Below are 26902 nucleotides of genomic sequence, written 5' to 3'. Positions count from 1 at the left end.
ATTATTATTATATTTTTAGTGTAATGAACTTCCCACTACCGGCAGATTACTACAGTGCCCATCAAGACGCAGAGCAGAAAAAAGCAGAGAAGCCACCGGTATTATATCACTCCTTTGAGGATCCATCGCACTTTCAACAGTGGGGATCTCCACCAGAGACTGTGCAGAATAGAGGGGATCCAAATATGTACTATGGATACGTACAACCGCCGAATACGCAGGGAGATAAACCCTTTGACTATCAACAACAACAACAGCAACAATATCAGCAGCCCCCACAACAACAACAACAGCAACAATATCAGCAGCCCCCACAACAACAACAGCAACAATATCAGCAGCCCCCACAACAACAACAACAACAAGTACGATTACAACAACCGTATATTCAATATCCCCAACAAACTCTTTCACCAGTGGTGTCACCTTCATTATCATGCAAACAAAATACACGATCCCCTCCGCGATCTCCGACACCTCAACCGTATTGTCAAACACCAAATTATTCACATCCCAGTGATACCATTACTTGCTGGGATATACAACTTGCTAAATCACATGACAAGAGCAAGTTTCTTGATCATCCTTCTATTCCAAGATTTTTACATTCTTATTTGGAGCAAGATATGATTCGGGTACCACCAACTCCTCCATTTATTCGTCCTGTCAGTCGCCTTAGCATGCGACCAACATTTCAAGTTTTGCCAAGTACATCACAACTGGCCGATGCTATTCAATTACCTTTAGGAATTACTTTTCAACCTTTTGCTGAAACTCAAGTTGCAGAAGTTGATTTTTCTTCACTTGGTGGTCGTATGATACGTTGTAAAAAATGTTCAGCATACATCAATCCATTTACTACCTTTTTTGATCGTGGACATCGTTGGCAGTGTATTTTATGTCGTCAATTAAATGATGTTTCTTCAGAATACTACTGTTCACTTGATCCACAAACAGGTCTTCGATCAGATATATTAAATCGTCCAGAGTTAACAAATTGTTCTGTTGATTTTTATCCTTCACCTGAATTTTTACGTCGTCCACCACAACGACCTGCATTCTTATTAATGCTCGAATGTTCATATCAAGCCGTGGTATCAGGACAATTAAGTGCTGTTTGCCGTGGTGTACTTGCGGCGTTAGAGACTATGAAGGAAGAAGATGCACTATACATGGGAGTTGTGGGATTTGCATCTACTGTCTATTTTTTTAATTTGGGGGCTAATTTACAAGCTCCACGAGTTATTGTGGCACCAGATGTGGTGCATGACGTTTGCAATGTGGATGATAACTTTAAGTTTGAACCCATTGAATTACCATGCGCTGTAAATGAGCTAGTCGTTCATGTAAAGGATGGATACCGTCTTCTTAAAGATCTCTTTGAGAAATTACCCGAAACATTTGCCAATACAAAAGATGTCGGTTGTGCCTTTGGTCCTGCACTTGCTGCAGCTATTTCGATGTTGGAAAATAGTGGTGGAAAGATCATAGCAAGTATTGATTCTATGCCTTCTGTTGGTGAAGGAAAATTAAAACCACGTTTTGATCCAGTAAAATTATCTAACCAACCAAAGGAATATACTGTGTGTCATGCAGCCAATGATTGGTACAAGCAACGAGCCTTGGCATGCTCAAATAGTAATATTTCTGTTGATCTAATTGTTAGCGGAGCACAAGATTTGGATCTAACAACTATTGCCCCATTATCTCGATTTACATCTGGACGTATTTACCGAAATACACCTCTGACGATTCATGGATTACCTGATGAGGTACATCGTATTTTAACGCGATATATGGCATTTGAGGCTATTTTACGAGTACGTACATCTACTGGACTTGTGGTACCAAATTTCTTTGGTCATTGTCATGTGCGAGAGCCAGATCTCTTAGCCCTTCCTGTAGGAGATGAGGATTCTTCCTATTCTGTACAATTACAGGTTGGTTCGCAACTCAAACATAGTTTTGCATATATTCAAGTCGCCATTGTTCACACAAATCGTAGCCGAGAACGACGTATTCGTGTGCATACATATCAACTCGGCATCTCACCCTCACTTGGCATAGTCATAAACTCTGCCGATTCTCTTGGGGTCACATGTTTCCTTACTAAGAAGGCTGTTGACTATGCTGTGAATGGCCCTTTTCAGCAAGCACAACAACGGGTAACAGATAAATTACTTGCCACCTTGCGGGCCGTTAAGAAAAACAACGATGGTCTTGGAATGCGATCTGGACACTTCATGCTTCCGGATTCCCTTCGATTTGTGCCACAACTTCTGCATGGTTTCTACCGGAATGCGGCGGTGGGATTGGCGACGGCGAGTCCAATTCTCCCGGATGAACGTGTGGCCTCCATGTCGATGGTAATGTCTACCGCCCCACATGCCATGGTGCCCTTCTACGCTGGCTGGTGTTATGAGGTCTACTCGCCGTACACACCGCTGGAGGAACTGCCGATGCCGATATTTCCCACGCAGACATTCTTCAAATCGGATGGGGTGTTTCTGGTGCATATTGGATTTGCGCTGGTGCTCTGGTACGGCAGACGGACAGAACTGGAAGTACTACAGGCATTGGGCATCCGAGTCGATAATAATAGTGATAGCAATAACATTAATAACAATATGAATATGAATAATGATATGGCGGGTGTTTCTCCGCAGCTGGCGGCTCTTCGCGAGCGACTCGATGCGCTTGTCTGGCGGCTGCGGGCGGAGAGTGGATTGGCGTACACCGCCGCCCTCGAGGGGTGCCCGCAGGGAAACACCGTCTTTGAGCCCGCCCTCACACGTATGATGATGGAGGACGATGTGCGGACACTGCCGAGTTATACAACATTCCTGCGCGATATATGGCAGAAGGTGTCGGCAGCAGGAAAGTGAGTAACGAAGAAGAAAGAAAGAAAAGAGAGAATGACAGGTATGGGGAATTAAGTTGGGGAAAGAGAAAAAGAGAAGAGAAATCAATGTTAGAGTGTAGTGGTGATATACATATTGCGGATAATGAAACAGGATCTATGAATTAAGTTTGGGTCCTTTTTTTTTTTACTTCTTTTGTTTTGTCCATTGTCTCTTTTGAGTTGTCTCATTCCCATCGTTTGTATTCAAATTTCATTTTATCGCAATCTCATCAAGAAGAAGGGAGAAAAAGGATAGTTGACTATGGAAAGAAGAAAAAAAAAGAATAATAACCAGAGCAAAAACCAAAAGAAAACAAAGTCGAATGAAAGATAGCTGGTGAAAAGGGAAAAGATCATCATGAAAGGGAGTGCGTGTTTGTTTCTTTGGTCTACTCTCACCGTTATTGTAGATCCTGATACTTCTTACATATGTTCATTTATTTTGAGCGCATATTCTTTTAAATATACATACAAATACATATATAGTATTCATGTGATGTTGTTTTGTTTTTTTCTTTTTTTTTTTGTTACTGTGTTTTTCTCTACATTTGTTTTTCTTTTCTTTTTTTTCCTATTTCTCCCTAAGTGTTTAGTCGTTATAATTAGGAAAACAAATATGTATTACGTTTCTCCTTTATTTATTTTACTTGTGTGTCTGCTGGGGACTTCAGTGGTGTTGGAGGTGAATGCTGATACCAATGATGCTTGGAGTCTTTCAAAAGGATCTCGTGAAGAACAAATTGATTTCTGGGAGGGTGAAATCCACAAACTTCGTAATGGCGATCTCGCAAAGGCGAATCACGCACTCTACTCTTCTAGGATCGCATTAGAAGAGGCCAAACGCAGGCAAGGTTGGTTCTATACGAAGCCTGAAGATAAAGCTCGTATCAAGATGCTTGACGAACAATATGAAAAAAATTTGGCAGAAGTAGCTGTATTATATCGCCAGGAAGAAATGATGTTAGCTAAAGTAAAACCACTTTACGGTATCATATCCAGACACTTTGTACAGGAGCAGCGTGATACCATAGCTTCTGCAGTGGCCCAAGTGCAACAAATAAGTTATGATCAGGCATGGTACAGCTCACTGTTTAACCTCCGTGATGCCGAAACTTTTACAGATCTTATTGTTGGGTTTCTTGTTGAATGGATGGTGGGGTATGTTATCATGTATCCATTTGCCGTTTTGTATTATGCTTTCTGGAAGGCGCCATGGTCTATTTACGCATACTCTTCTGGAGTTACGGACGTATTTGTTGGTGTTATTGCTTGGATTGTCTCTGTCTTTGTTATGCTTCTTCCTGTGATAGCTCTTGTTGGAGGGTTTTGGTATATTCAGCGGAATTACGGGGAGCATGTGTTACGATCATTAAATACTGCTAGAGATAGGGAAAGACGACGTCAATAAAGTGCACATGTTTCTAAACTGAAGAAGAAGAAGGAGAGAAAAAAAGAAAAAACAATGTATCGAAACATGCTTTTTTCTTTCTTTCCTTGCTTCCTCATAAAAACGACAATGGTATTATATTATATATATATTAGTTGCTAATTCTAATGACTATTAACGTTGTCACTTAATTTAATGTGTCTTATCATCTCTATCTACTATAAGTAACCATGAGATTACATAGCTACTCTCCTCTTTTAAATAAAACAATCACAAAAGACACTGTAGGAGCAAAGATAAACATTACAAGAAAAAAGGGTTAAAGAAGAAGAAGAAAAAAAAAAAGAAGAATAAAATGGAAGTGACCAGAGTGCATTTAGATCGCAGTAATACTGAAGAAACTACTGAAAAATCAAGTCTTATCATACCTGTGTCATTGGAATCTGTTCTTCGACCTCATCAAATATCTGCATTGCATTTTTTATGGCGAAAACTCGTTGATGAAGGCATGGAGCGTATTATTCACAATAGTCGAACTGCACCACTTACCGAGTTAGTACAGATGTATCAAGAGATGTTTGGTTGTATTATAGGACATTCCATGGGACTAGGTAAGACAGTTACAGTGTTGAGTTTCCTCTTATTACTTCAACGACACTATGCAGTTAGAATGAATGCAAACACACCAACATTGCGTGTTCTTGTGTTAACACCACGTAGTTGTACGTATCAGTGGCAAAGTTGTTGTGCTGAGTGGATGCGGCAGGAGTTGTTTGGTGATACCACGTTATCTGTGTACGCCCCACTTGGATCCCGTTCAAGCAATGAAATAATATTAAATTTTTACAAAACTGGAGGGATTCTCTTGCTGGGATATGAAGAGTACCAAAAACTTCTACGCCAGGCGAAGGAAAAATTGAAGGGACCACCACTTTGTAATCGTATACCATCTCTCTTTGACTATGCACGTCCACCCCTGCCATTTAGCACGGATTTACATTTATTAGAGATATTAGAGAGTCCAGATGTGGTCGTCCACGATGAATCCCATCGTCTCAAGCGATTAAACTCTAAACTCGTTATTGAATTAACGGAACATCTCCGCGGGGTGCAACTCCGTGTTGCCCTCACCGGCACACCGCTGCAGAATCACCTGGAGGAATATAATGTGATGTACGCCGTTGTAACCGGCGCCGCAATGGATCCTGCCCCATTTAGACGTCTCTTCACAACACCGATTGAACGCGGTCAGTGCGTGGACTCTACAGTGCAGCAATTTACTGAGATGCAGCGGTGTGTGGCATCCCTGCGGAAGTTCTTTAGTACAACTGTACATCACTGTGGACCGGAAGTGCTCGAGCGTGAACTTCCAACTCGCCGTGAGTATGTTATTCTTGTGGGATTATCACCCAAACAAGAAGAGGTGTATCGTGCGATGTTAACACGACACGCACGAAGTGGTAACAATCGCATTATTCTCGCACTTCATCATGAGGCATCACACGTCTGTTGTCATCCCACATTAACGCGGCGAAAGGCGCATGAGTTGATGCACTTTACTGATCAAATAACGGATGTGGGATGGACAAGGAATGATGGGGACAAACACAACCACGCTTCCCGTTCACGATCGCCATCCTTGTCAACGTATCATTCCTTGTCTTCCTCGTTTTCATCATCTGCGTCTTCTTATTCTTCCTATTCTTCCTCTTCCTTTTCTTCTTCCGTTTATAACAGCCACAATAAATCCTCCTCCTCCTCCTCTTGTTCCTCTTGTTCATCCAATGCATCGTCATATTCCTCGTCTAGCTCTCGGCGTTCCACACAATCACGATCACGATCCTCATCATTTTTGTCAGCAAAGGCCTCATCTTTGGAAATGACTGAAAATAATAATGATAATAATAAAGAAGAAGAAGAAGCAGACCCAGACTCCGTATTGCAACGTTTAGATATTGCAGAATCACCAAAACTTGCACTAGCACTTTCTCTGGTGCATCATATTAACGAAAACCTAGGTGAAAAGGTGGTACTCTTTTCTATATACAGAAGTCATCTTTTTCTTCTTTCTAGATTACTGCATTTGAGACATGGATTAGAGGCTGAAGTCCTACATGGAGGTCTTGATGTTCGAGATCGTCAACGAATTATTGAGGAATTTACGAATAATGAATCTCGACGAGTATTATTGTGTTCTACAAAAGCCAGTGGTGTTGGAATTAATTTAGTTACAGCTAATCATTGTATTTTATTTGATGTTAGCTGGAATCCAGCAGATGACACACAGGCAACATACCGACTTTATCGTTATGGTCAAAAACGTCCTGTGACAGTCTATCGTATTGCTACAGCCGGAACTTTTGAGCATGTTGTCTTTTACTACGCCTTAAGTAAGTCATGGCTTCACAAGAAAATTGTGGATGTAGCCGATCCTACGCGTTATGAAAGGCATATGAAGGATAATTACTTTATTTATCCCTGTGGATTACCGGTGGATTTTGGTCAAAATGGTGGGACACACGAAAATCGCACAGGCGTTCCAAATAGTAATTTCATACAACAACGTTGGCGAGAGTACGCTGAGCATCACTGCCCAGCACTCGCCCTCACAGCACCTGACGGCACTTTCAAGTGGATACGCTCCATCGCGGAGCATTCCTTTCTTTTGCGTGATAATACAGAGGAAGTCATAAGGGAGATGAGTAAACGTTTTGAGATGGAAAAAAAGGTATCTCGTTTACCTGTTTTTATGCCAAGCATAACACTAGAAACACAGCCTACAATCAAGGAATATGATTCTCCATTCCAGCGATGTGAATCAGCTCTTCAAACGTGTTTCACAAGATGTGCAAGGCAGCTTGTGAAGAGGGTAAAAAAACAACAAAAACAACAAGAACAGGAAGAAAAAGAAGGCGGACATGAAAAAGAGGTATCTGTAAAGAGTGAGAATGGAAAAAAAAGTTCTACTAAAATAAAAAAAGTTTTATGTAAACTCTTTGCAGCTGTCCTTGGTTTGGATGATGAGCTCACAGGAGGAATAGGAGAAATACTTATGCTACTCTTTCATCGAGGAGTGGATGATGTGATGAAGAATATACTAGGCAAGTCACCGTATGCGAAGATACGTTCTATGCTGAATAGTAGGGCAGCTGTGGATAGTTCTGCAAAAGATTCACTACAAGATTCGTTACGATACCGACCTTTTACACTCTTTGCTCGTATGTCTTCTTCTGAAGTTGCGTTTACATTAACAGAGATGGGGTTTGTGCGACTCTTTGTACCACATTGTACTATTCTTGGTACTAAACTGGCATTAAAGGAAAACAAGGCAACACCTGAGGTACTACAAACCCTGAACTCTTACTTTACTTTATCCAATGAACTAAACACATCTGATCCATCTTCTTTGGAATCTATGTTAGTGCGTTATTTAGAGTCTTTCTGGCCTCCAGGTGATGGACTGCAGTTACAGCCGCCACCTTACACAATTGCCGATATTGAGGCAAAAGAGAAACTTACGGAACGTGCCTATCGTACGGCATCGGAGCGAACCGGTGGATTTCTCACTGCGAAGGAAGCGGCGAAATTTATTGATTTGCGTTCTGTGCGTGGTAGACGTGATTTGTATCACTGTAAACGTTGTAATGATGGCCTATTAGATCGTACACCACCGGATTTACTCTTGAAGTGCACTCGTTGTCACTATAGTGCGGAGTTTGATGTCCAAACACATATCACTACCCGTCATGCGTGTGTGTTATATCAACTCTCTGTGATGTGTGAATTGTTGGATGCCTTTTCGATTTCTCGCAGTTTCACAACGGCGTTTGTTCCTCGTGCCTGTCGAGATGTACTGCAAGTTCTGCGACAACTGCGACAGACAAGCTCCATGCATAAATCACGTAAGTTTATCGCCGTCACTGTGAGTGCTGGTGTGGATGTGTTACTTCGATTGCTCTCAGATGATGATGTGATGCGGGTTTGTGTGCAGTGCGGTGTGGCGGAAGCGGAAACACTGCGGCGACTTCTCGCGGCGGATTCTAATGGTGTTTGGAGTGCATCTCTGCGCACACACGTACGACGTGCTGTAACAGAAGCGGTGATGGGAACAGCAACGATAAAAACAACAACAAATATGACGACGATGGCGATGCCAGAGATGCTGATAAGACTAGGACTACAATCAATGATGCGGGGTTTCAATAGTGGTGAGACATATGCCAAAGATGTGCTACTCGGTGGGGAACAGACGGAAGAGGCATCCATGATGCGATTTATATGTGATGGACTTGTGAAACTGAACTATGCGGAGCGACTACTAGCGAATCCACTCAGTCGTGCCTTGTTGGATGCTGTCATGATGGATTATGATTCTCCTAGTGATGGTAATAATAGTACCAGCAGTGATAGTGATAAGAACAGGAATGTGAATGGGAATAAACATTCAAGTCATGGAACGGAAAAATATGAAGAAGGTGGTGAATCAGATTCCTCTGCATCTGTTAGTATCGCCTCTGTTGCTCGCCGCGTTAGGGCAAAAAAGCGACAACGTTCACCAACTTGTAACTCGTCTCCTTGCTCCTCATTCTCTCCTGCTCAGTCTAGCACCTTATCTTCGTTTAACTCGTGCTACTCAGATGAGGATGATGATGATGTTGATAATAGCAGTAATGACAGCAGAAGAAGCCGAGCATCAGTCGCTAGAAATGCCGCCAACCGCGCCCAACGAGAACTAATGGAATCGGAAGAAGTACTTCGTCTACGTTCGGTGCATTACTGGGCTGCATACTGTGAGGTGTATGGCACTTGCAGTATGGCTTCACTTACGGTTATGATAGAGGATGAAGAAAATGGCATGTGTATATTACCACCACCGCCGAATAGCTTTTGGGTGAGTGAAGTGAAAGGAGGGACGCGGGAGGGAATGCAGTTATTGACGGTTTTTGATGTATTTCTCGAAAAGATTATGACGTTGAGTACTGGAGTACGAGTCATCAAGTAAGTGATTCTCGGATACATTAAATGCAGTTTATGGGAGAGAGAGAGAGAGAAAAAAAAAAAAGGAAGAGATGATAATGATGGCAATCGTTCCTCTTCCCTTTCAAAAAGAAAAAAAAGACAATTAACAAGAAGATCGTGCACTTTGCCTTCTGGTTTTATGTTACATTATTAAGAAATATATATATATATATATATATATTCTGCGTTTTCTTTTTCTTTTTTATTTCTCTTTGCTTCATTGTAAAAATATTCTCTTTTTTTTTGATTTTTAATTTTTATTTCTCTCTTATTCCCCTTCTTCCATTAACATATTGCTTTGTTTCTGGATTATATATCTGATCAAGGGACAGGAAATGAGCTCGTATGATGATGATTCCTTTGAGGACACCGACACGAGCAGCACGTCCGACTCCACGGGGGCGATATTACCATCATCATCATCCTCTGCTGTTGCTACTGCTGCTGCTGTGGTGCCGCCCGTTCCCGTTCCGGTGCCTCTTCCACTGCCAATAGAAGAAGAAGAAGTGGAGCCATCAGGCCCAAAGGCCCGCACAGCACGTCCAGCAGTCGATAATAAAAATAATAGTGATAGTAATAATAATGATAATAGAGATTTTGCACATCTTCCTCATCCTAGTACTAGTAATACTGTGAATACTAGTAATAGTGCGGCTTCTACCTCATCCATCCAGGAGGGACAGGAATCCTCTGTGAAGGATGTTGCAATTACACGAAGGACGACAATTTCTACAGACACGATACCTTCAAGTTCGGATATGCAACATTCGGAATTAGTAGTACCAAAAGGAGATGAATTTCATATTCTTTCATCGTACGTTGCTTTTCGTGGAAGTTCTCAGGGATCCATGCGTACGACTTCCGCCACAGTGGATAGTGTTACGAAGCAAACTGGAGATAGTGGTCTTGTCGCTTCAGAAGTAGTGGAAGGAAGTGCTGTACTGCTGAAGAGTAAAACTTCTGCTTCTGCCACTGATCACGCAGCTGAGGAGGCTGATCCAGATACAACCAATTCCCCCGCATCAAGCAGTATCTTTAGTACACTTTCACAACACATAGGAAAAATACAACCACAAAAAGAAAATGTAAACACTACAGGATCAATAAAGGAACCGGTGGTAACCACAATATCAGAACGTCCCCATGATGGCGGTGATAAAAATGTACTCGTCAGTAAAACTCCCACTCCTACTCCTACTCCTATTCCTACTGCTACTGCTAATACAATTACGACTACTACTAGGGATGATACCACTAATGCTATTATTGGCACTACCAATATTTCTTCTTCTCCAGCTGTAGTTTCCGTATCGTGTCTTCCACCGTTTCCTAGTGCACCAGAAGGACAACCATCACCACAATTTGCATTTTCACTTCCTGAAGTGGCTTCACCAACGTCACCCACACAGGGAATAGTGACATCATCGCGTTTGCCTGGAATAGGAAACATTATGGCAAGTGTGCCACCACCACTTCCATCACGAGATCCCCAACAGGATCCAAAGATAGTGGAGCTACGCGAAACATCTGAGGCAGTGGAACGGCTAGTACGCGCTTTTGCGTTACTTCGTGGTCACGCTGCGCCACCTTCTGCTACTGCAGACACAGACTCTGATCTTCTTGCTAGAGAAAAGGCATTTTTTACCACGAAAGATACAGAGAAGTTATCAAGTTTTCGTCAGCAGCACGGTGTTGGAGATGCGGGGACAGTGCGGGTGTCTCAGTCGGCAACCCATACTACTTCGCGTCGTATGCCGCCTTACACAGGGTTTGATAATATTATTGTTAGTAGTAGTAATAGTAGCAGTAAAGTTGCTAGTAAAAACAAAAAAGATACTTCTAATGACGATAATGAAAATGATGAAAACCGAAAAAAATCAATAAAAATGAATGAGGCTGCAATTGAGGATGCTATTATGTGTCTTGTCATGGAACTATTACAGAGGGATGCGAAACAACCGTTTGAAGAGCGTAAAGATCGAAAAGCTATTCAACCTTCTTTTGAAGTGGTAGATATGGATAATTTTAGGGGTTCTACCCATTCCAATACTGGTAAACGACGTAAACCAGCACATGATAAACTTCTACCATTTTCAGTATTTGAGGGAGGTATGCAGACATTTGCACCGGATAATACGGATGCTGCAGAGTCATTATATAACAGTATAATTGATGCACTACAGAAGTATGTTTGGTCACATGTATCAGCACCTAGGAATCAACGCAACTATGAAAAGGGTGGAGGAGGTCATTTCACACCAGCAAGTGCCTTTTTTGTATGGGTGCTTTTACTTGATTTGCTCTCTGTTTGTATGCAAGTGCTTGAAAACCGCCTTGGGGCAGGGAGAAACGATACAAATCCAGTGTGGATACAATATGAAGGACCACATGAGGCGGAGTCTCTTGCCCGCAATGCTGTACATTGTCTCCCGTTTGAAGTACTTGATCCATCAACAGGTGAAACTGGTAAAACAACAACATCATCGTCATCATCAATAACAACAGTGCGAAGGTCTCTTTTCCGCATGGAGTATTGGGTGACAAGTAGCACTATGTGGACTGTAACAGAAGCCCTCACTGCGTCTATACGTGAAGGTATTGTTTCTCGTTCCGATGGCTATCGTGCCTTTCGTAGTGGAGATTCCGCATCTTTGACCTCTTGCGGTTTCTCTGCAGATGATATGGGAATGCTGGATCCCAGTGCACCGTGTCCAACACGTATTCCACTCTTTTCACTTGTACCAACGGAACGCACATGTGGGGTATCGTTACGTGATGATACACCACACGTGCGAAAAACATTTATGAAAAATGATATAGAGGAGGATGGAAATAACAATACGGAGGATTATTTTCAAATAGAACCACAAACGCTAGAGTTACTCGCGCACACAGTATCGACAGCAAGCACAGAGCTGCTCGAGCGCGATATTCAAACCACCAGCAAAAATTATAGACAAAATTATCAAGATGCCAGCCGTGCCGTAACGGAAGCGGTCTCTGAGCTCCTAAACGATGCGGGAATTCGTGCGGCCGTACACCGCCGTGCCAAGACGAAGATGAGAGAAATATCGGAGCGCCGTGAAGTTAGCGGTCGTGCAACTCGCGAGGAAAAGGAGCGTTCGATGATTGAGGCTGCAGAGGCGGAGGCGGAGCGGGTGGTGGAGAGAATAATACAGGAGATGCGTCTTGAGGAAGCCAATAAGAGATAGGTTTTCTGTTTTTTTTTCCCGCTGATAATGTGGAGGAGAAGCCACCTGCTCCGTATTGTGTTTACAGTGTTTTTTGTTTGTTTGTTTGTTTTTGTGGCTACACATACATTTCGTTTTTTTTTTATTTTTTCTGTAAATGCGTGTATCAACTCTTTGCATGTGATGCTCATACGTCATGTATTTGAGTAATTACTTCTGTGCGTATATATGAATATATATAAATATAAATATAAATATAAATAAATAAATAAATAAATAAATAAATAAATAAATATATATATATATATATATATATATATTTACGTATATACACACGCATTTGTTTGTAAGTATGTCCCGTTTGTGACCTTCGTGTACTTTTTTTTCTGCTATGGTGACAAGCACTCTTTTCTCCACTGAAAAGTTTATGTCATATTTGAAATATACACGAACAAATAGTCCAACAGCTATTTGACATATAAATATCTGAATTAAAGCAAAATATTTATATATTTCTATTTGTGAGTGTTTGTCTGGGTGTCTGGGTGAAGTGAAGTACCGTTTAAGAAGCCACGAAGTCGACAATATACGAAGAATAACAAAAACAAAAATAATAACAACAAAGAAAGAGGAGTAGAAGATAAACTCCCTGAAAGGAGAAAGAAAAATAAGTTAATCTTTTTTTTTTTTACCAGTCTTACCAATTCAGCTGCAAAGCGGAAAAACAATAACAATAACAATAATAATAATAATAATAATAATATTAATAATAATAATAATATTAATAATAATAATAACACCAAACAAACAAACAAACAAACAAATAAATAAATATAATTGTATGGAGGAGTACGACCGAGAGACCGACTCACCGCCACGTGATCGATCACGCCGTCGACGCAGCCGATCCCGGCGCCGCGGACGCCATTATTCGCGACACCGCCACTCCGGCCGAAAACGTCATCGCAGTCCCTCCCGCAGTCTCAGCAGTACTCGCAGTCGCAGTAGCAGTCGTTCCTATCGACGACGGAGGTACAGTAATAATAATAATAATAAGAATAGTGGAATGGGGCGCCCAGTGTCGGATTGGGTGTGTGGTGTGTGCAGTAATCCCAATTCGGCGAAGCGCGAGGATTGCTTTCGCTGTGGGACGCCCTTCGCCGTGGCTATTAGTGCAACCCCGTGTGAAGAACTGCAGATCACCGGTATTCCAAACAATATTGTGTTTGACGATATTCGACACGCACTCGAGGCGCACTTCACAGCGCACAGTGATACGTGTAATATCATGGCGTACCACATAGAAAAGAAGAATAGTATTAATAATAATAATAATAATAATAATAATAATAATAATAATAATAATAATAATAATAATAATAATAATACGGATGGAACGTTACAGGAAGCCCACGTGTTGTTTGATACCGTGGCAGAGGCCACAAGAGCCGTGACGTACGCCCGTTCCACACTTTGGCTCGGTACATCTGCGTGTTCAATGACATTTGCACAACGCCGTCGTGCCAACCGAAAACTCCCCACAATATCAACATCATCATCATCATCATTAGCCACAACAACAAACACAACAACAACAACAATGAAAGACCTTCATGGCACTGGGAAGGCGTGTACGGCTGTGGATGGACTGCCGGATCATTTACAGCCGGCGGTGTGGCGGCCGGTGGAACAATTCCCATCGGAGGAGGCAGAAAAGGAGTACTTGGATCTTCTCTCAAAGTATTGGGATAAGATCTCACAGCAGCAGAAGGACTACTACGATGAAGGAGTTCGAAGAGCACTGGCGGCACAACGTCGAAAGCAGCAAGAACAACAACAACAGCAGGCAAAAAATGTGGCGACTTCCACAAGGGAGACGGTCGTTGGCCCTGGAAGTACGACTCCTGCTACTACTACTACCTCTTCTTGTAATAATAATAATAATAATAATAATAATAATACCACTAGAACTTCGGCTATGACGTTTACTGTCATCGCTGATGCTAATAGTAGTAGTAATACTAGTTCTGGCGTTGCTACTACCATTGCTATTAATAGTTCTACGTCTGCTCCTACTAGTACTACATCCAGCGGTGAATCATCCGTGGAAAGCATCAAAAGGCGTCTCTTAGAAAAGAAGCAAGCGGTGCAAAGTGGTTCATCGGCCACAGAGCACACAACATCAGCCGCTTCGCTTAAGGAAAGACTTGCATTGAAAAGAGCACAACTCTCATCAGCGGCAACGAAGACGCAATCTACGGCGGAAACAGAAAATTTATCCACTGTAGGAACATCTCCCGCCTCCGCTCCGATAGCACTCAAAGATAATTCACCTGCAACTCTACATCTTTTTTATGGATTTCCCATCCCCTCACGGTTTCCAACAAAGACGGATTATTTGACGAACTCAAAGTCACCATCGTTTCGTGCCGGTGTAACATTTCGCTACGTACCTCCTGCCGTGGCTGAGCGAATTCTTCCTCCCTCTGCACGACCACCAGCAGTATGAGAGAACCAATATATATATATATATGGAGATAGAGAGAGACGGGTTCTTCAGTGAATGTTTCTTTTTTTTTTCTTTCTTTGTTTTGTTTTGTATTTGGATTGTTGTTTTTCGTGTGAAACGTTACGTATTTTTTCTTTTGGCAAACCTTCATCCTTTTCTCTCTCTCTCCCTCCAACTTTTTCGGCACAGATAGGGAAAAGAAGAGGAGGTGTATATATCGAACATATACACATTGAAATCCTCTTGTTCTTTGTATTATTCTCCTTGCCGAAAAGAATACAATAGCGTAGAAAAACCATACCTAAAGAAAGAAGAATAGCAAAAAAAAAACAATATTATTATTCATAAAATCTCTAATAACAAGAAAATCAAAAACTAGATCGTCCTAGTGCCCAAAATAAAAATTAAAACCAAACAAATAAAAAACAATGCCCCTGCGGAAACGTGTCCTCTGGGATGAAAGGAACCTTGAAGCCAACGAGGAGTACCGTCGACAGCACCCTGTGACGATGCACATAAGCGAGCCAAAGACCCCGTATGTACATGCAGCGTTTGATGAGGAGGGGAACTTTGTCGATGGCTCAAGAGTAGCAGAGGCGGAAGAAGGGGAAAGACAAAGTAGCACGTGGGATCCGAAGATTAATGCTCTCGCACGGCAGATGAAGGAGGGTCTTTCCAAGCAGGTGGAGGGGCCTCTCGCACCCGTCACTCCCTCAGGACGTCCCATGTTGTCTCCCGGTGTGACTAATGGCGATGTGTTGGCGAAACGACATGCGATGGAGTTTAAAACAATGCGCAGAGCTGTTTATGCGGACGAGGGGGCAACGTTCAAGGCGTTGCTTGCTAGAAAATATGACGACGACGATGATGATGAAAAAGAAGAGGATAGGGAGAAGGGGAATGGTGGTGGTGGTAGTGACGGTACTGCTGACAGCGGGAGTGGCAGTAGTAAAAAGAAAAAGGGGTCCGGTGGGAATGGAGAAAAGAATGTACAGTAACGGGTTTATTCTCTCTTTCTCTCTCTCTATCTGCGTATGTATGTATATATGTGTATGTATGTATGTGTGAGAGAGAGAGAGAGAGAAAGGCCTTGAAGCAAAAGTGTTTTCATTGCATTGAAGAGGGTTTTATTATTCTCTGATGATTGATGCCTACATTTTATTCTTGCTTTCCCTACTGTTCGTTGCGAAGACAAAAAAACAAAAAAAAACGAACTCCACGTGTCATTACGGCTCCAAGAGTTTTTACTCACAATTTATATTCCCTTCTTCTTATTTCTACCGTGTGATTTTTTCCATATTGGTTATTTGATTTCTTGAATCACTTTGTTTGCCTTCTTTATTTCATTTTCCTTGTTTTTTTTTCTTTTTTTTGTTTAGTTTAGCGTTAAAGGAGAGAGAGAGATTGTTTTGTATTTCTGTTCTTGTGTATAATTTTATGTTTTATTTTTACATTTCTGCACGATTTTCTGTTTCTTTTTTTTATTTGGTCTCCCTGCTATTAAATAATGTGTTTACCTTTGAAGAAAAAAAAGACCGAAGCGCAGCACATAAATATTTTTAAATCACAAATAACAACCATAAACGGTAATATAGATGTACGGAGAATAAAATGTACAATGAAATCTCTGAGCTTCCGAAAGGCTACAGAAAAGGCTTTTTTGACATCAGTGATTTCAATGAAATTAAACCACAAGTTGTGCAAGATCGTGATGTTCTTTCTGTGTCTAGAGAAGATGTAATGCGGCTTGTGAAGTGTCTCCGTGATGTTTATGCGGAATTAGACAGCGTGAATCTATGATGCCGTGAAAAGGCAATGCATGGCATCGCCGTCTCTGCGTTATCGCCAAACGCGGCAAGAAACATCACACGTTATTTCTTTAAATGGCGTAAATGGTTAGATCAGCGAAACTGGCAACATCAGGGTGAGTTTGTACAGGGGGAATTAGAAAAGTGTGCGTGGTGTCAACAGCTATCCAGTACATTTCAACTAATACAAAGGAGACTGGGATTAGAGTTAGCACTGCGTTACCAACAGGATTCTATTCTTACAGACCAGCAAGAGAGAGACTCCACTGGGAGCATCTTGTCGTAAATGATATCACGAAACATTGTAGGGATGCAGGAGGACGTCTAAACGCTGCGATGGGGATAGTTCGTACTATACTTGCCTCAGGAAAACAAGAAGAAGAAAAAGAATTGGAATTATTACACAGTTGTGCAAAGAGTTCTTATGAGAAAGTAAATACCGTATGGACTCCTCCGCGGAACTTTTATGAGATGGAGTCTGAGTGTAATAATTGTGTACTTTTACAGAGAGAACTCCGTTGCGGTAGTCGATTGTTTAGTAATATCAACATCCAACATCAACATCCAACAACAACAACAACAACAACAACAACAACAACAACAACAACAACAGAGAGAAGCATTAAAGCAGTGGATTTCTCTTACCACTAATACGGGATTTAGTGGAATGGGTTTGCCTTCTTTTAATACACTGGCACACAAGAGAGTTCTGCCAGATATGACCCTATCGTAGAGTAGAGTTGTTTTTTCTTTATTTATTTGTTTGTCATGTCATTACTATTTCCAATGATAATGATATTGTTGTGTATTTATTATTATTATTATTATTATTATTATTATTATTATTATTATTATTTCTCTTTTTTACATGTTTTTCTATGTTGTTTTTTCCCCCTTTGCCTTCCTTTTTTTTTCTTTATGAGTCCTTCGTCTTTACTTGGGGAAGGTAATGGAGTGGGAAGTTGGCATGAGCCTTAAACACACAGCCGTTGCCTTAATGGGTGTATTACACGCCATGTTTACTTCCTATTACATGGATCTGTTTGTGAGGCAGTATGTACTGAGCACAGAATCTCAGGATTCTCACACTGATGATGACAATAATTACAATAACTGGATATTATTGTGCTTTGTAATTAGTCAACTCCTATATGCTATGTGGAATGTTACAAAACATATTGTGTTTACACAAACTAGCAGAAGATTATGTAGTTCTGTAATGACAAGTATTCAGCTTTGGCGTTTGTCGCGTTGTGGTCCTATTTGGACAATAGTTTTTGCGCTCTTGTGGTTTCCTACAAGTGTAGAATCATCTATATTATTTTTATTCCTAAACCCTGCAGTTCAGTTCACGTTAATGATGGCAGTTTATGATATTCTCTTTTCTTATTGCAAAGCGGCATTAGTTTCTGCTCCACTTGTGCGAGAGTCAGAGACACATTATTCAGATATGGGGGTTTATGATATCTTGGGTGGTTTGGGAGTCTCTATTGCCTTTTACTTGCGTGATATGGAGGGTGGGGAGTTGCATGCATTTCGTTGGGTTACGACGTTTTTCGCATTTATTGCTGGACTTTGTTTCTACATTTGTGGATTTCAAGAAGAAAAACACCAGAAACCTTTAGAACGTGCCGAAAGTTCTGCAGATAATTCCAATGAACTGCTGCGTTTTACACAACAAACTATGGATCGCCCTAGCATGAAAGCTGCTTTCTTATTATGGACTATTCAAGGTTATACTTGCGCCTTCACAATGTGTTTTTTCTGTCTTTTCTTAGACATGTGCCGTGGAAATGTCTCACTTCCTGTTCGATCTCTTCTTTTGTTTCTTGCCTTTGTGGCTCCATATGCTGTTTATGTGGCTACTGCCCCATTTTATAGAACGGTGGGGAAGAAACGTATTATCAGTGTATTCTTAATATTACGTATAGTGCTGGGAGTGTTTTTTCTTGCACTAGCCCTACAAGGGTTCACATTCTTTCCTAGTATGAATAGCAAATTATCCACTACATTCTTTCTAATACTGTTGTTTTCCAATCGTACACTAACAGGGGCGACACGGTATATTCAGCACTTAATTTTTAGAGATCTCGTGGATGAGGATATTGTGATATTTGCACGAGCCTACCAAACAACAAGTGCCATACATCAAGTACTGGAAATGGCCTCAAAACCATCTCGTTCATTAGCAATGTTGCTGACATGTCTTTTTCTTGGGTATATACGTAAACGTAATGATACAAATAGTCTTGAGTACATTGCAGGTTTTACTGCAGTAACGATACTTCTTACGTCGTTGTTAGCACTTTGGGCGTGGTGGAGGTATTACAGTATTGACGGTTCTCATTTGCAGTTTGTGCGTATGGCGGTACGCAAACGGGCAGATGAGGATGTATGAGAGTGTTATAAAAGAAAGTGTGAAAGTGAAACTGTTAACAGTATATATATATATATATATATATAATGTCTGTGTTTAAACAGAAGTCCCTAATTAATCGCAAACTCAATCTTGTTTTTTCTTTTTCTTCCAGAATGTCATACATGTTTTTTTTCTTTTTCCTTGATACTGTTATGGTTGTTATGACGTTGCTCCTTTGTCTGTTAAGATACAACTTTGTACCATTGTTCATTAATGTTAACTCTATTATTTCATATTTAAGGTATTTTATACGATATAAAATTTTAGAGTACCGTGTTTGCTGTAATATATTAGCTTGCAACGCACAAACACACACACACAAGTATATATATATATATATATATATACACACACAAAAAGAAAAAAGGAAAAAAAAAAAAGAAAAATAATGGCATCACGTCCTGTAACTGCTATGCGTTCGACGGGGAACTTTGGATTGACGGGAAATGTATTTGGCGGCACACTCTCACTTGCCAGCGGTGGGCGGCCCACAACAACGATTGGCGGCGGCACTACACTGGGACGCATACAGGCAAAAGTGCAGGATGGCAATTTCACCTCAACCGTCTACAGCTTCATTCGCGATCATCAATACGACGAGGCGATTGAAATCCTTCTTCAGCAATTGGAGGAATTCCCACGTAGCCGGGCGGCCATTTCCCTCATTGCGTACTGTTACTACCACGTTGGGGAGTTTGCCGAGTCCGCCCGCATGTATCAACAGTTGGTAAAAATCTGCCCGCATGTGGAGGAGTACCGTGTGTATCTCTGCCAGTCCTTGTATAAAGCGGGTGCCTACGCCGAGGCGAGTAAGATGTGCTCCATGATAGAATCCGAGCAGTACGAGATGCGGCTGCTCAAACTACAAGCCTCCATTGCGTATGAGCAGGAGGAGATTCCACAGACAAAGTCGTTTCTGGAGAAGTGCCCGGCGGAAGATCCGGATGTGATTGTCCTGCAGGGATGTGTGCTCTGCAATGAGGGCTGTTACGAGGAGGCCCTCGCCAAGTTTCAAGAGGCGCAGGCGGGATTGGGATTTAAACCAGATCTCGCCTACAACATCGCCCTCACGTACTACCGCATGCAGCAGTACGGGCCCTCCCTAAAGCATATCGCGGAGATTATTGAACGGGGTATTCAAGAGCATCCGGAACTTAATATCGGGAGTAACACAGAGGGGAATGAGGCACGTTCTGTGGGGAATACACAGTTATTGAAAGAGACCGCCTTGGTGGAGGCATTTAATTTAAAAACGGCAATAGAACTGATGATGAAAAATGTACCAGCAGCGAAAGAAGCCCTTACCGATATGCCTCCTCGTTTACAAGAGGAACTGGATCCTGTTACTCTGCATAATACAGCTCTTGTAAATATGCCAGAAGATCCTTCAAGTGGTTTTAATAAACTAAACTTCTTGTTACAAAATCCACCTTTTCCTCCAGAAACGTTTCAGAATTTGCTTCTCTTTTATTGTAAGTATCAATACTATGACCTTGCAGCAGATGTTTTGGCAGAAAATCCGCATTTAAGTTGGAAATATTTGTCGCAAAAGAATCAATCACTTTATGACTTCCTTGATGGACTTATTACAGCCCAAACTTCACCCGCCGAGGCATATCGAAAGTTTGATATATTGGCACAACATCATATTGATCAACTTCGTAAACTTACTAAGAAATTGCAAGACGCAAAACAGACTCATGATAAAGACAGTGTCCGTATAGCATTACGAAATTATGATGATGCTTTGGAAGAATACATTCCAGTTCTAATGGCTCAAGCAAATATTTATTGGGAGATTGAAAATTATCCAATGGTGGAAAAACTTTTTCGTCAATCTGCAGAATTTTGTTCGGAACATGAAATTTGGAAACTTAATGTGGCGCATGTCTTCTTTATGCAAGAAGCAAAGTTTCGTGAAGCTATTCGTTACTATGAACCTGTGGTGGAGGCGAATGAAGAAAATCTTCTTAACTGTAGCGCTATCGTATTGGCAAATTTGTGTGTTTCATACATTATGACGGCTCTTAATGATAAGGCAGAGGAAATTATGCGACGTATTGAACGTGAAGAAGAGAAATCAACCTACGCTGATCCTGAAAAACAACCATTACATTTATGTATTGTGAACCTTGTTATTGGTACTTTATACTGTTCAAAGGGTAACTTTGAATTTGGTATTTCACGTGTTATTAAATCATTAGAGCCATATCATCGTAAAATCATGACTGACACATGGTTTTACGCCAAACGGTGTTTCCTAGCACTCGCCATGCATTTGGCTAAACACATGGTGGTATTAAAGGATGCAGCATTTGAGGAGATTCTTAACTTTTTTGACCAGGCCGATCACTATGGTGAGAAAATTCCCGCTTTTGTACACCCTGACCCTAGCAAACAGGATACCTCCGCCAAGAATACTGTACGCTGGGAGGCGCGACAGCTTAAGCATCTATACTTGCAGCTGCGTGAATAGAAGTAAAAAAAGAAAAAAGAAGGGAAGCAAGAAAAAGTACATGTGAGGAGGAAAATATATATATATATGTGGACGCACTTTCACAATGCCTTTTTTTTTCCTTTCATTTTACTACTACAAATGTGATGTAAGCACTTATTATTATGATTATTTATTTTTCGTTGTTCGTGTTGTGAAAAGGCAACAGTACGGTGAAGGCTGTTATGAGGATGAAAATAAGAGGGAAAGAGAAATAGAGAGAGAACGGGAAAGAATGAATGTAGCACGGGATAAAACTGCATGACGATACAAGGACTAGGTGACACGGGCCTCTGAGAAGATGGTGTCTTGCACTTTTTTTGTTTTCTTTTTTATTTGGCAACACTCATGAATTTTAAAAAAAGGGGTTCCTCCCTTTTTTTTTTCTTTTTGGTATTGAATTTTTTTTTTCGCGTGTTTACACTCCTGTAGATATGATATTTCCCTATGCTCTTTTATTTATTTTTTCTTTCCTTCTTTGTTCGTTGTGTTGTGTCGTAGAATATTTCAAATATGGTATCATTCTGCATACTATTTCCTTTTCTCTTTTTTATTTTATTCTCTTGATGTTACATCAACAAAGAATCATAACAATAATAATAATAATAATAATAATAATAATAATAATAATAATAATAATAATAATAATAATAATAATAATAATAATAATAATATCACTTTTTGTTTCTCTGTTTTCCTTCCTTTTTCTCTCTTTCTTTTTTCTTCTTTTTACTTTGTAGTATCCACGGCGTAGATCTCTGGAATTGGGGAGTTGGGTCCATCTAAAGACACATAAACACACCACCACCACTATTACTACCACCAATGAAGGTAAAAATATTAGACTGCAGGAAACATGAGCATTCGGCGGGAGAAACACTCGAGTTTCGTCTCAGTGAGGTGGACAATTCATTCGCCAACGGCCTCCGTCGTGTTCTCCTCGCGGAGGTGCCTGTGCTCGGCATTGAGTCCGTCACCATCATCCAAAACACCTCCGTGCTCCCCGACGAGATGATCGCCCACCGCCTCGGCCTCGTCCCGCTTTACTCCATGAAGGCCCGCCGCATGCAATTCAGCCGCGACTGTCTCTGCGGCGGCAGCGGCTGCGGGGAGTGTCAAATCACCGGCGAACTGAAACTCCGCTGCCCGGCCGATCAGCACAGCATGCAGGTCTTCATCGACGCACTGAAGATCGATGATGAGGAGGTGTACCCGGTGAGTTCGGAGGAGCGCGGGGTCTGGCTGCTCACACTCGGCCGCTCGCAGGAATTAAATCTTCGGGTGGTGATTCGCAAGAATATTGCAAAGACACATGCAAAGTTTATGCCGGTGGCAACCGTGGCGATGCGCTACGCCTCCGATATTGTATTAAACGCCGAGGGGTTCGCCAAATTAGATGCGGAGGAACGGCGACAGTGGGTAGAACGATGTCCGAGGCAAGTATTTCGACATGATGAGAAGGCAGGACAAGTACTCCTTGCAGATCCGGATGCCTGCATTTTTTGTCGTGAATGTCTTTCAAAGGAACCACCGTTTAACAAGTTCACAGAACCACTCGTATTTATACGACATAAAAAAGATAAACGAGGCTATTATGATTTTACCTTTACAGTAGAGTCTACTGGTGCTCTACCGGTACTTCAACTTTTATATGATGCTATTGAAGTTCTTCGACGTAAACTGGAAAGGGTACGGGAAGGTCTTATGGAAGATCCAAATGCGGAAGAAATGGTTCAAACACGCCCTATCGGTGGGGCCCCAACAGCACCAGTTGTAGTAAATGAAGATATTGTTGAGCGTGAAGGAGCTGAAGATAATCTTACATTTGTGATGAATTGAATATAGTGGCAGCTGTGTTTTTTATGGCTCTTGTAATGACCCTCTACAATAAACTATCATTTAATGCTTCTTTCTTTTCTTTTTTTTTTCTTTCACATTTAGTTTTTTCTCATTCCCCTCCGAATCATATTCATTGGATATACATATATACATGAAATGTACGCTCTCTCTCTTTTTCTTTCTTTTACTTTTTGTTTATTGTTAATAGACCTTCCAGTAATAATAATAATAATAATAATAATAATAATAATAATAATAATAAAGGTGGTAGGCATTATTAAATGAAAGGGAACGCCTCACCGCTACCACAACTTCCGCCGCATCGCGCAAAGGGTGTGAAGGCGCCTTCGCGTGTATTAGTGCGGCGGCCGGTTGTGCAGGACAGTATTGCACGTATGGCAGAAGTGGGAAATATACCCGCCGATGCCGATCTTGAGCGTATGCTCACAACAGATGGACCATTTAAAGCAAAACGAGCACCTTTGCATAGAAATACTTCTCGTGTTACCACACGTGTGATGACAGATGTTTCACCGTATAATCATTTGAATGGTGTTATTTTGGATGTCGCGGATATAAGTAAGATTCCTGGCAAACTTAACTTGAAAGATCTTAGGGAATGGGAATCTGCACAGGGACATGATTCTCAAGGGACATCTACTACTACAGAATCTTTAACTATTAACGGGGACAGGGATCAGCAGTTTTCAGCATTAGTACCACAACGTTTAAAATCACGTGATGAAACGAGAACCTATGCAGAATTACTTGATGTTTACTCAATGCATGAATTTATTGTGCGTAAAGGTGCCGCACTTCGTAATACACCAGAATTTGCATCATTTAAGCGTCGTTATATTGCATGTTGGGGAAATGTAGAACTTGTTATACGAAAACTAGAAGAATTTCTAAAAAATTATGGTATTGATTTAGCATATGTAGATGGTAAAAAGGTTGCCGCATTAGCAACTTATCAAGTAGACGATCTTCTCTCTCGAGAAGAGATGTTACAGTGTCTTGCGAATCGTGAAGAAGTTGAACCTCTCACAAACAGTGTGGCTCAACAATATGCTTTTGGTGTTAGTGGTAAAGATTTAGCAGCACGAAAGATTCAGGCAACATGGCGTATGTATTTTCAAAGAATTGCATATCGACACCTTTTAGTAGGTACAAGAGCTGCTATTATTATTCAGCGTAAATGGGCACTATATAGATCGCATCGATTGACCAAGAGGACTATTAAAGTAAGAAGAGAAACACGACTTCTTCGATGGAAAAAGACTATGGAAGAATTTACTAATAATTGGCCCCAAATAAAAGAAGGTCGTCGATTAATTATTCATTTGCCTTCACTTTCATATCCTCGCTTTCATGCCAAACATGTCCCTTTTTATGTGGCAATGCAAATGGGACAACTTACCCGTTTAGCTGATCTCCGTGATCCTAAAGTGGATTTAGTCCTTTTAGCTCCATTTAGACCAGAAAAGGAAGTTCTAGATTATTATCATTTTCTCTTAGAAAGCTCTGGTATACAAAACTCACGTGGAAGAATTACTCTACTAGTACCAGAAGATGCCAAAAGACTTCCTGAAGGTCTTAGTTTAACACGTTTAGTACTTTTAAGTTCACGTTTGATGAAATGTTTAGCGGCTCTTTGTAGGAATCGAAAGGCCTATGTTGTTCCAGGTGTGATTGGATCAGAAGAACTTTCTTTCGCAATTGAATTAAATATTCCAATGTTAAGTGGTGATCCCACTGTTGTGCAAGCCTTTGGTACTAAAAGTGGTTGTCAACGATTACTAGACCTTGCGGAGGTAAACAAACCTGTTGGTGTACATGGGCTACGTAACAGACACGATTTATTATCTGCGTTAGCAACACTTATGATTGAACACCGTGAGATTACACGATGGTTAGTAAAATTAGAGACAGAATCTGGTGGACGTGGACATGCTTACTTTGATGTTAATCGTATTCGTGTACTCAGAGGTGATGATGATTCACGCAAAAATTATCTTGCTGTTCTAACTGAGTTAGAAGAACATGCAGGAAAACGTGTACGATTAGTGCATACGAATAGTTATCCAGATTGGGAATCCTATGCCACGATGTTTGATGTTGTAGGTGGATGTGTAGAGGCTGTTCCAAACCGAATAAAATCTTCTCTAACGGCTAATCTTTTTGTTGAACCCACAGGAGTAGTGAATCTTCATTCCGTTGTAGAACCAATGCTTGCACCTGCTTATACAGTTATGGGTTGTCGATTTCCTCTTCAAAAATTTATTCCCTACTCGGAAGTTCGGGAGGCGGCGTTAAGTGTGGGTAAGGCGGCTTTTCGCAGACGTATTATGGGATACATTTCAGTGGATTTTGTTTGCTGCGATGCTGGCGAAGAAGCACCACAGCAAATCTCTGCCGTAGATGTTGATCTTTATCTCACTAATAATGCAGCGGCTCATAATTTCGCCTGTTTACTCACCGATAGTACATGGGACGATGAGAAGGGATTGTGTTACTCTCGTGTTACACAACAGCCTCTGTACTATGCGTACAGTGGATTGATTCACTCACCCTTTATTTCAGCTCTGCGGCACAGCAATTTCTTTTCACTCTGTCAATCGAAGGGACTTTCATTCGATACGGAACGACATGTTGGTCTTGTATTTCACATGGTTGATGTTTTGTTACGTGGTTGTATTGGTGTACTTTCTGTTGGTAAAGATAGAAGTTATATTACGAGGATAATGAAGGAATTTCAAAGTTTACTTAATCTGGAACTACCAAAGCAAAGTGAACATTCATCTGAAAGTAACTTTGTGTACTTTTCATCAGCCATTCATCAACTGGTACGATCTGTTTCTATTTCCAAAGGAATGTAAAACTCTGCAGGGAGGCAATATCCATACATGTACACACATACATACATATATATATATATATATATATTATATATATATATTAGAAAATAAAATATGTAATGAGAATATATTTTATGTATGTATGTAAAATGAATGGGTGCCTCATTCTTCTTTTTGTTTTTTTTCTTTACTTGCTTATTCTCTCTCTGTTTGTGTCTGGTTTCTACATATATATGTTTATGTGTATATACTTACGTGCATGCTCTTTTTGCAACAACTGTATCATCATAATGATAGTTGAGGTTTTGTGTCATATTCTTTTTTATTTTCCTTGTACTGTTTTTTTTTCTTCTTTTCATTATGTTTTTTTTTTGTTCTCTTCTTTATTGAGTATTTGAGGAATAACTCCTTTTATTATTATTATTATTATTATTATTATTATTATTATTATTATTATTATTATTATTGAGAAACAA

The 26902-nt window shown here is 40.8% G+C and overlaps 12 protein-coding genes across 13 annotated transcripts; all 12 read left to right on the top strand.

Moving 5' to 3' along the window:
• Nucleotides 1-23: 23 nt before the first annotated feature.
• On the top strand, nt 24-2885 carry LSM04_001465 (zinc finger protein; the record flags this gene model as incomplete). Its single annotated transcript, XM_067335996.1, has 2 exons — nt 24-200; nt 342-2885. The coding sequence occupies 2 exons, from the start codon at nt 24-26 to the stop codon at nt 2883-2885; spliced, it is 2721 nt and encodes a 906-aa protein (XP_067192366.1).
• A 633-nt stretch (nt 2886-3518) lies between these two features.
• Nucleotides 3519-4310, top strand: LSM04_004464 (uncharacterized protein; the record flags this gene model as incomplete). The annotated part of the gene is made up of 1 exon (XM_067335995.1): nt 3519-4310. The coding sequence occupies one exon, from the start codon at nt 3519-3521 to the stop codon at nt 4308-4310; it is 792 nt and encodes a 263-aa protein (XP_067192530.1).
• Nucleotides 4311-4644: 334 nt separating this feature from the next.
• Nucleotides 4645-9291, top strand: LSM04_000183 (SNF2-related; the record flags this gene model as incomplete). The annotated part of the gene is made up of 1 exon (XM_067335994.1): nt 4645-9291. The coding sequence occupies one exon, from the start codon at nt 4645-4647 to the stop codon at nt 9289-9291; it is 4647 nt and encodes a 1548-aa protein (XP_067192279.1).
• Nucleotides 9292-9643: 352 nt separating this feature from the next.
• Nucleotides 9644-12520, top strand: LSM04_004508 (uncharacterized protein; the record flags this gene model as incomplete). Of its 2 annotated transcripts, none has more annotated exons than XM_067335993.1 (1): nt 9644-12520. In XM_067335993.1, the coding sequence occupies one exon, from the start codon at nt 9644-9646 to the stop codon at nt 12518-12520; it is 2877 nt and encodes a 958-aa protein (XP_067192535.1). The 2 variants fall into 2 exon arrangements, with proteins under 2 accessions (XP_067192535.1, XP_067192534.1); XM_067335992.1 differs by having other exon boundaries at nt 10067-12520.
• An 820-nt stretch (nt 12521-13340) lies between these two features.
• On the top strand, nt 13341-15008 carry LSM04_000229 (uncharacterized protein; the record flags this gene model as incomplete). Its single annotated transcript, XM_067335991.1, has 1 exon — nt 13341-15008. One exon carries the CDS (start codon nt 13341-13343, stop codon nt 15006-15008), a length of 1668 nt encoding a protein of 555 aa, XP_067192285.1.
• A 428-nt stretch (nt 15009-15436) lies between these two features.
• LSM04_003523 (Protein phosphatase inhibitor 2 (IPP-2)) lies at nt 15437-16006 on the top strand (the record flags this gene model as incomplete). Its single annotated transcript, XM_067335990.1, has 1 exon — nt 15437-16006. The coding sequence occupies one exon, from the start codon at nt 15437-15439 to the stop codon at nt 16004-16006; it is 570 nt and encodes a 189-aa protein (XP_067192483.1).
• A 613-nt stretch (nt 16007-16619) lies between these two features.
• On the top strand, nt 16620-17102 carry LSM04_003013 (uncharacterized protein; the record flags this gene model as incomplete). Its single annotated transcript, XM_067335989.1, has 2 exons — nt 16620-16775; nt 16821-17102. 2 exons carry the CDS (start codon nt 16620-16622, stop codon nt 17100-17102), a joined length of 438 nt encoding a protein of 145 aa, XP_067192445.1.
• Nucleotides 17103-17282: 180 nt separating this feature from the next.
• Nucleotides 17283-17549, top strand: LSM04_008838 (uncharacterized protein; the record flags this gene model as incomplete). The annotated part of the gene is made up of 1 exon (XM_067335988.1): nt 17283-17549. One exon carries the CDS (start codon nt 17283-17285, stop codon nt 17547-17549), a length of 267 nt encoding a protein of 88 aa, XP_067192765.1.
• A 234-nt stretch (nt 17550-17783) lies between these two features.
• Nucleotides 17784-19214, top strand: LSM04_003256 (uncharacterized protein; the record flags this gene model as incomplete). The annotated part of the gene is made up of 1 exon (XM_067335986.1): nt 17784-19214. The coding sequence occupies one exon, from the start codon at nt 17784-17786 to the stop codon at nt 19212-19214; it is 1431 nt and encodes a 476-aa protein (XP_067192467.1).
• Nucleotides 19215-19623: 409 nt separating this feature from the next.
• LSM04_007960 (uncharacterized protein) lies at nt 19624-21711 on the top strand (the record flags this gene model as incomplete). Its single annotated transcript, XM_067335985.1, has 1 exon — nt 19624-21711. One exon carries the CDS (start codon nt 19624-19626, stop codon nt 21709-21711), a length of 2088 nt encoding a protein of 695 aa, XP_067192721.1.
• Nucleotides 21712-22554: 843 nt separating this feature from the next.
• Nucleotides 22555-23568, top strand: LSM04_003176 (DNA-directed RNA polymerase; the record flags this gene model as incomplete). Its single annotated transcript, XM_067335984.1, has 1 exon — nt 22555-23568. The coding sequence occupies one exon, from the start codon at nt 22555-22557 to the stop codon at nt 23566-23568; it is 1014 nt and encodes a 337-aa protein (XP_067192458.1).
• Nucleotides 23569-23849: 281 nt separating this feature from the next.
• On the top strand, nt 23850-26447 carry LSM04_003511 (uncharacterized protein; the record flags this gene model as incomplete). Its single annotated transcript, XM_067335983.1, has 1 exon — nt 23850-26447. The coding sequence occupies one exon, from the start codon at nt 23850-23852 to the stop codon at nt 26445-26447; it is 2598 nt and encodes an 865-aa protein (XP_067192482.1).
• Nucleotides 26448-26902: the final 455 nt, after the last annotated feature.

Source organism: Trypanosoma melophagium (assembly GCF_022059095.1).
Source record: "Trypanosoma melophagium isolate St. Kilda chromosome Unknown ctg2segment0, whole genome shotgun sequence".
NCBI lineage: Eukaryota > Euglenozoa > Kinetoplastea > Trypanosomatida > Trypanosomatidae > Trypanosoma > Trypanosoma melophagium.
This window is presented reverse-complemented; position numbering and strand designations above follow the sequence as displayed.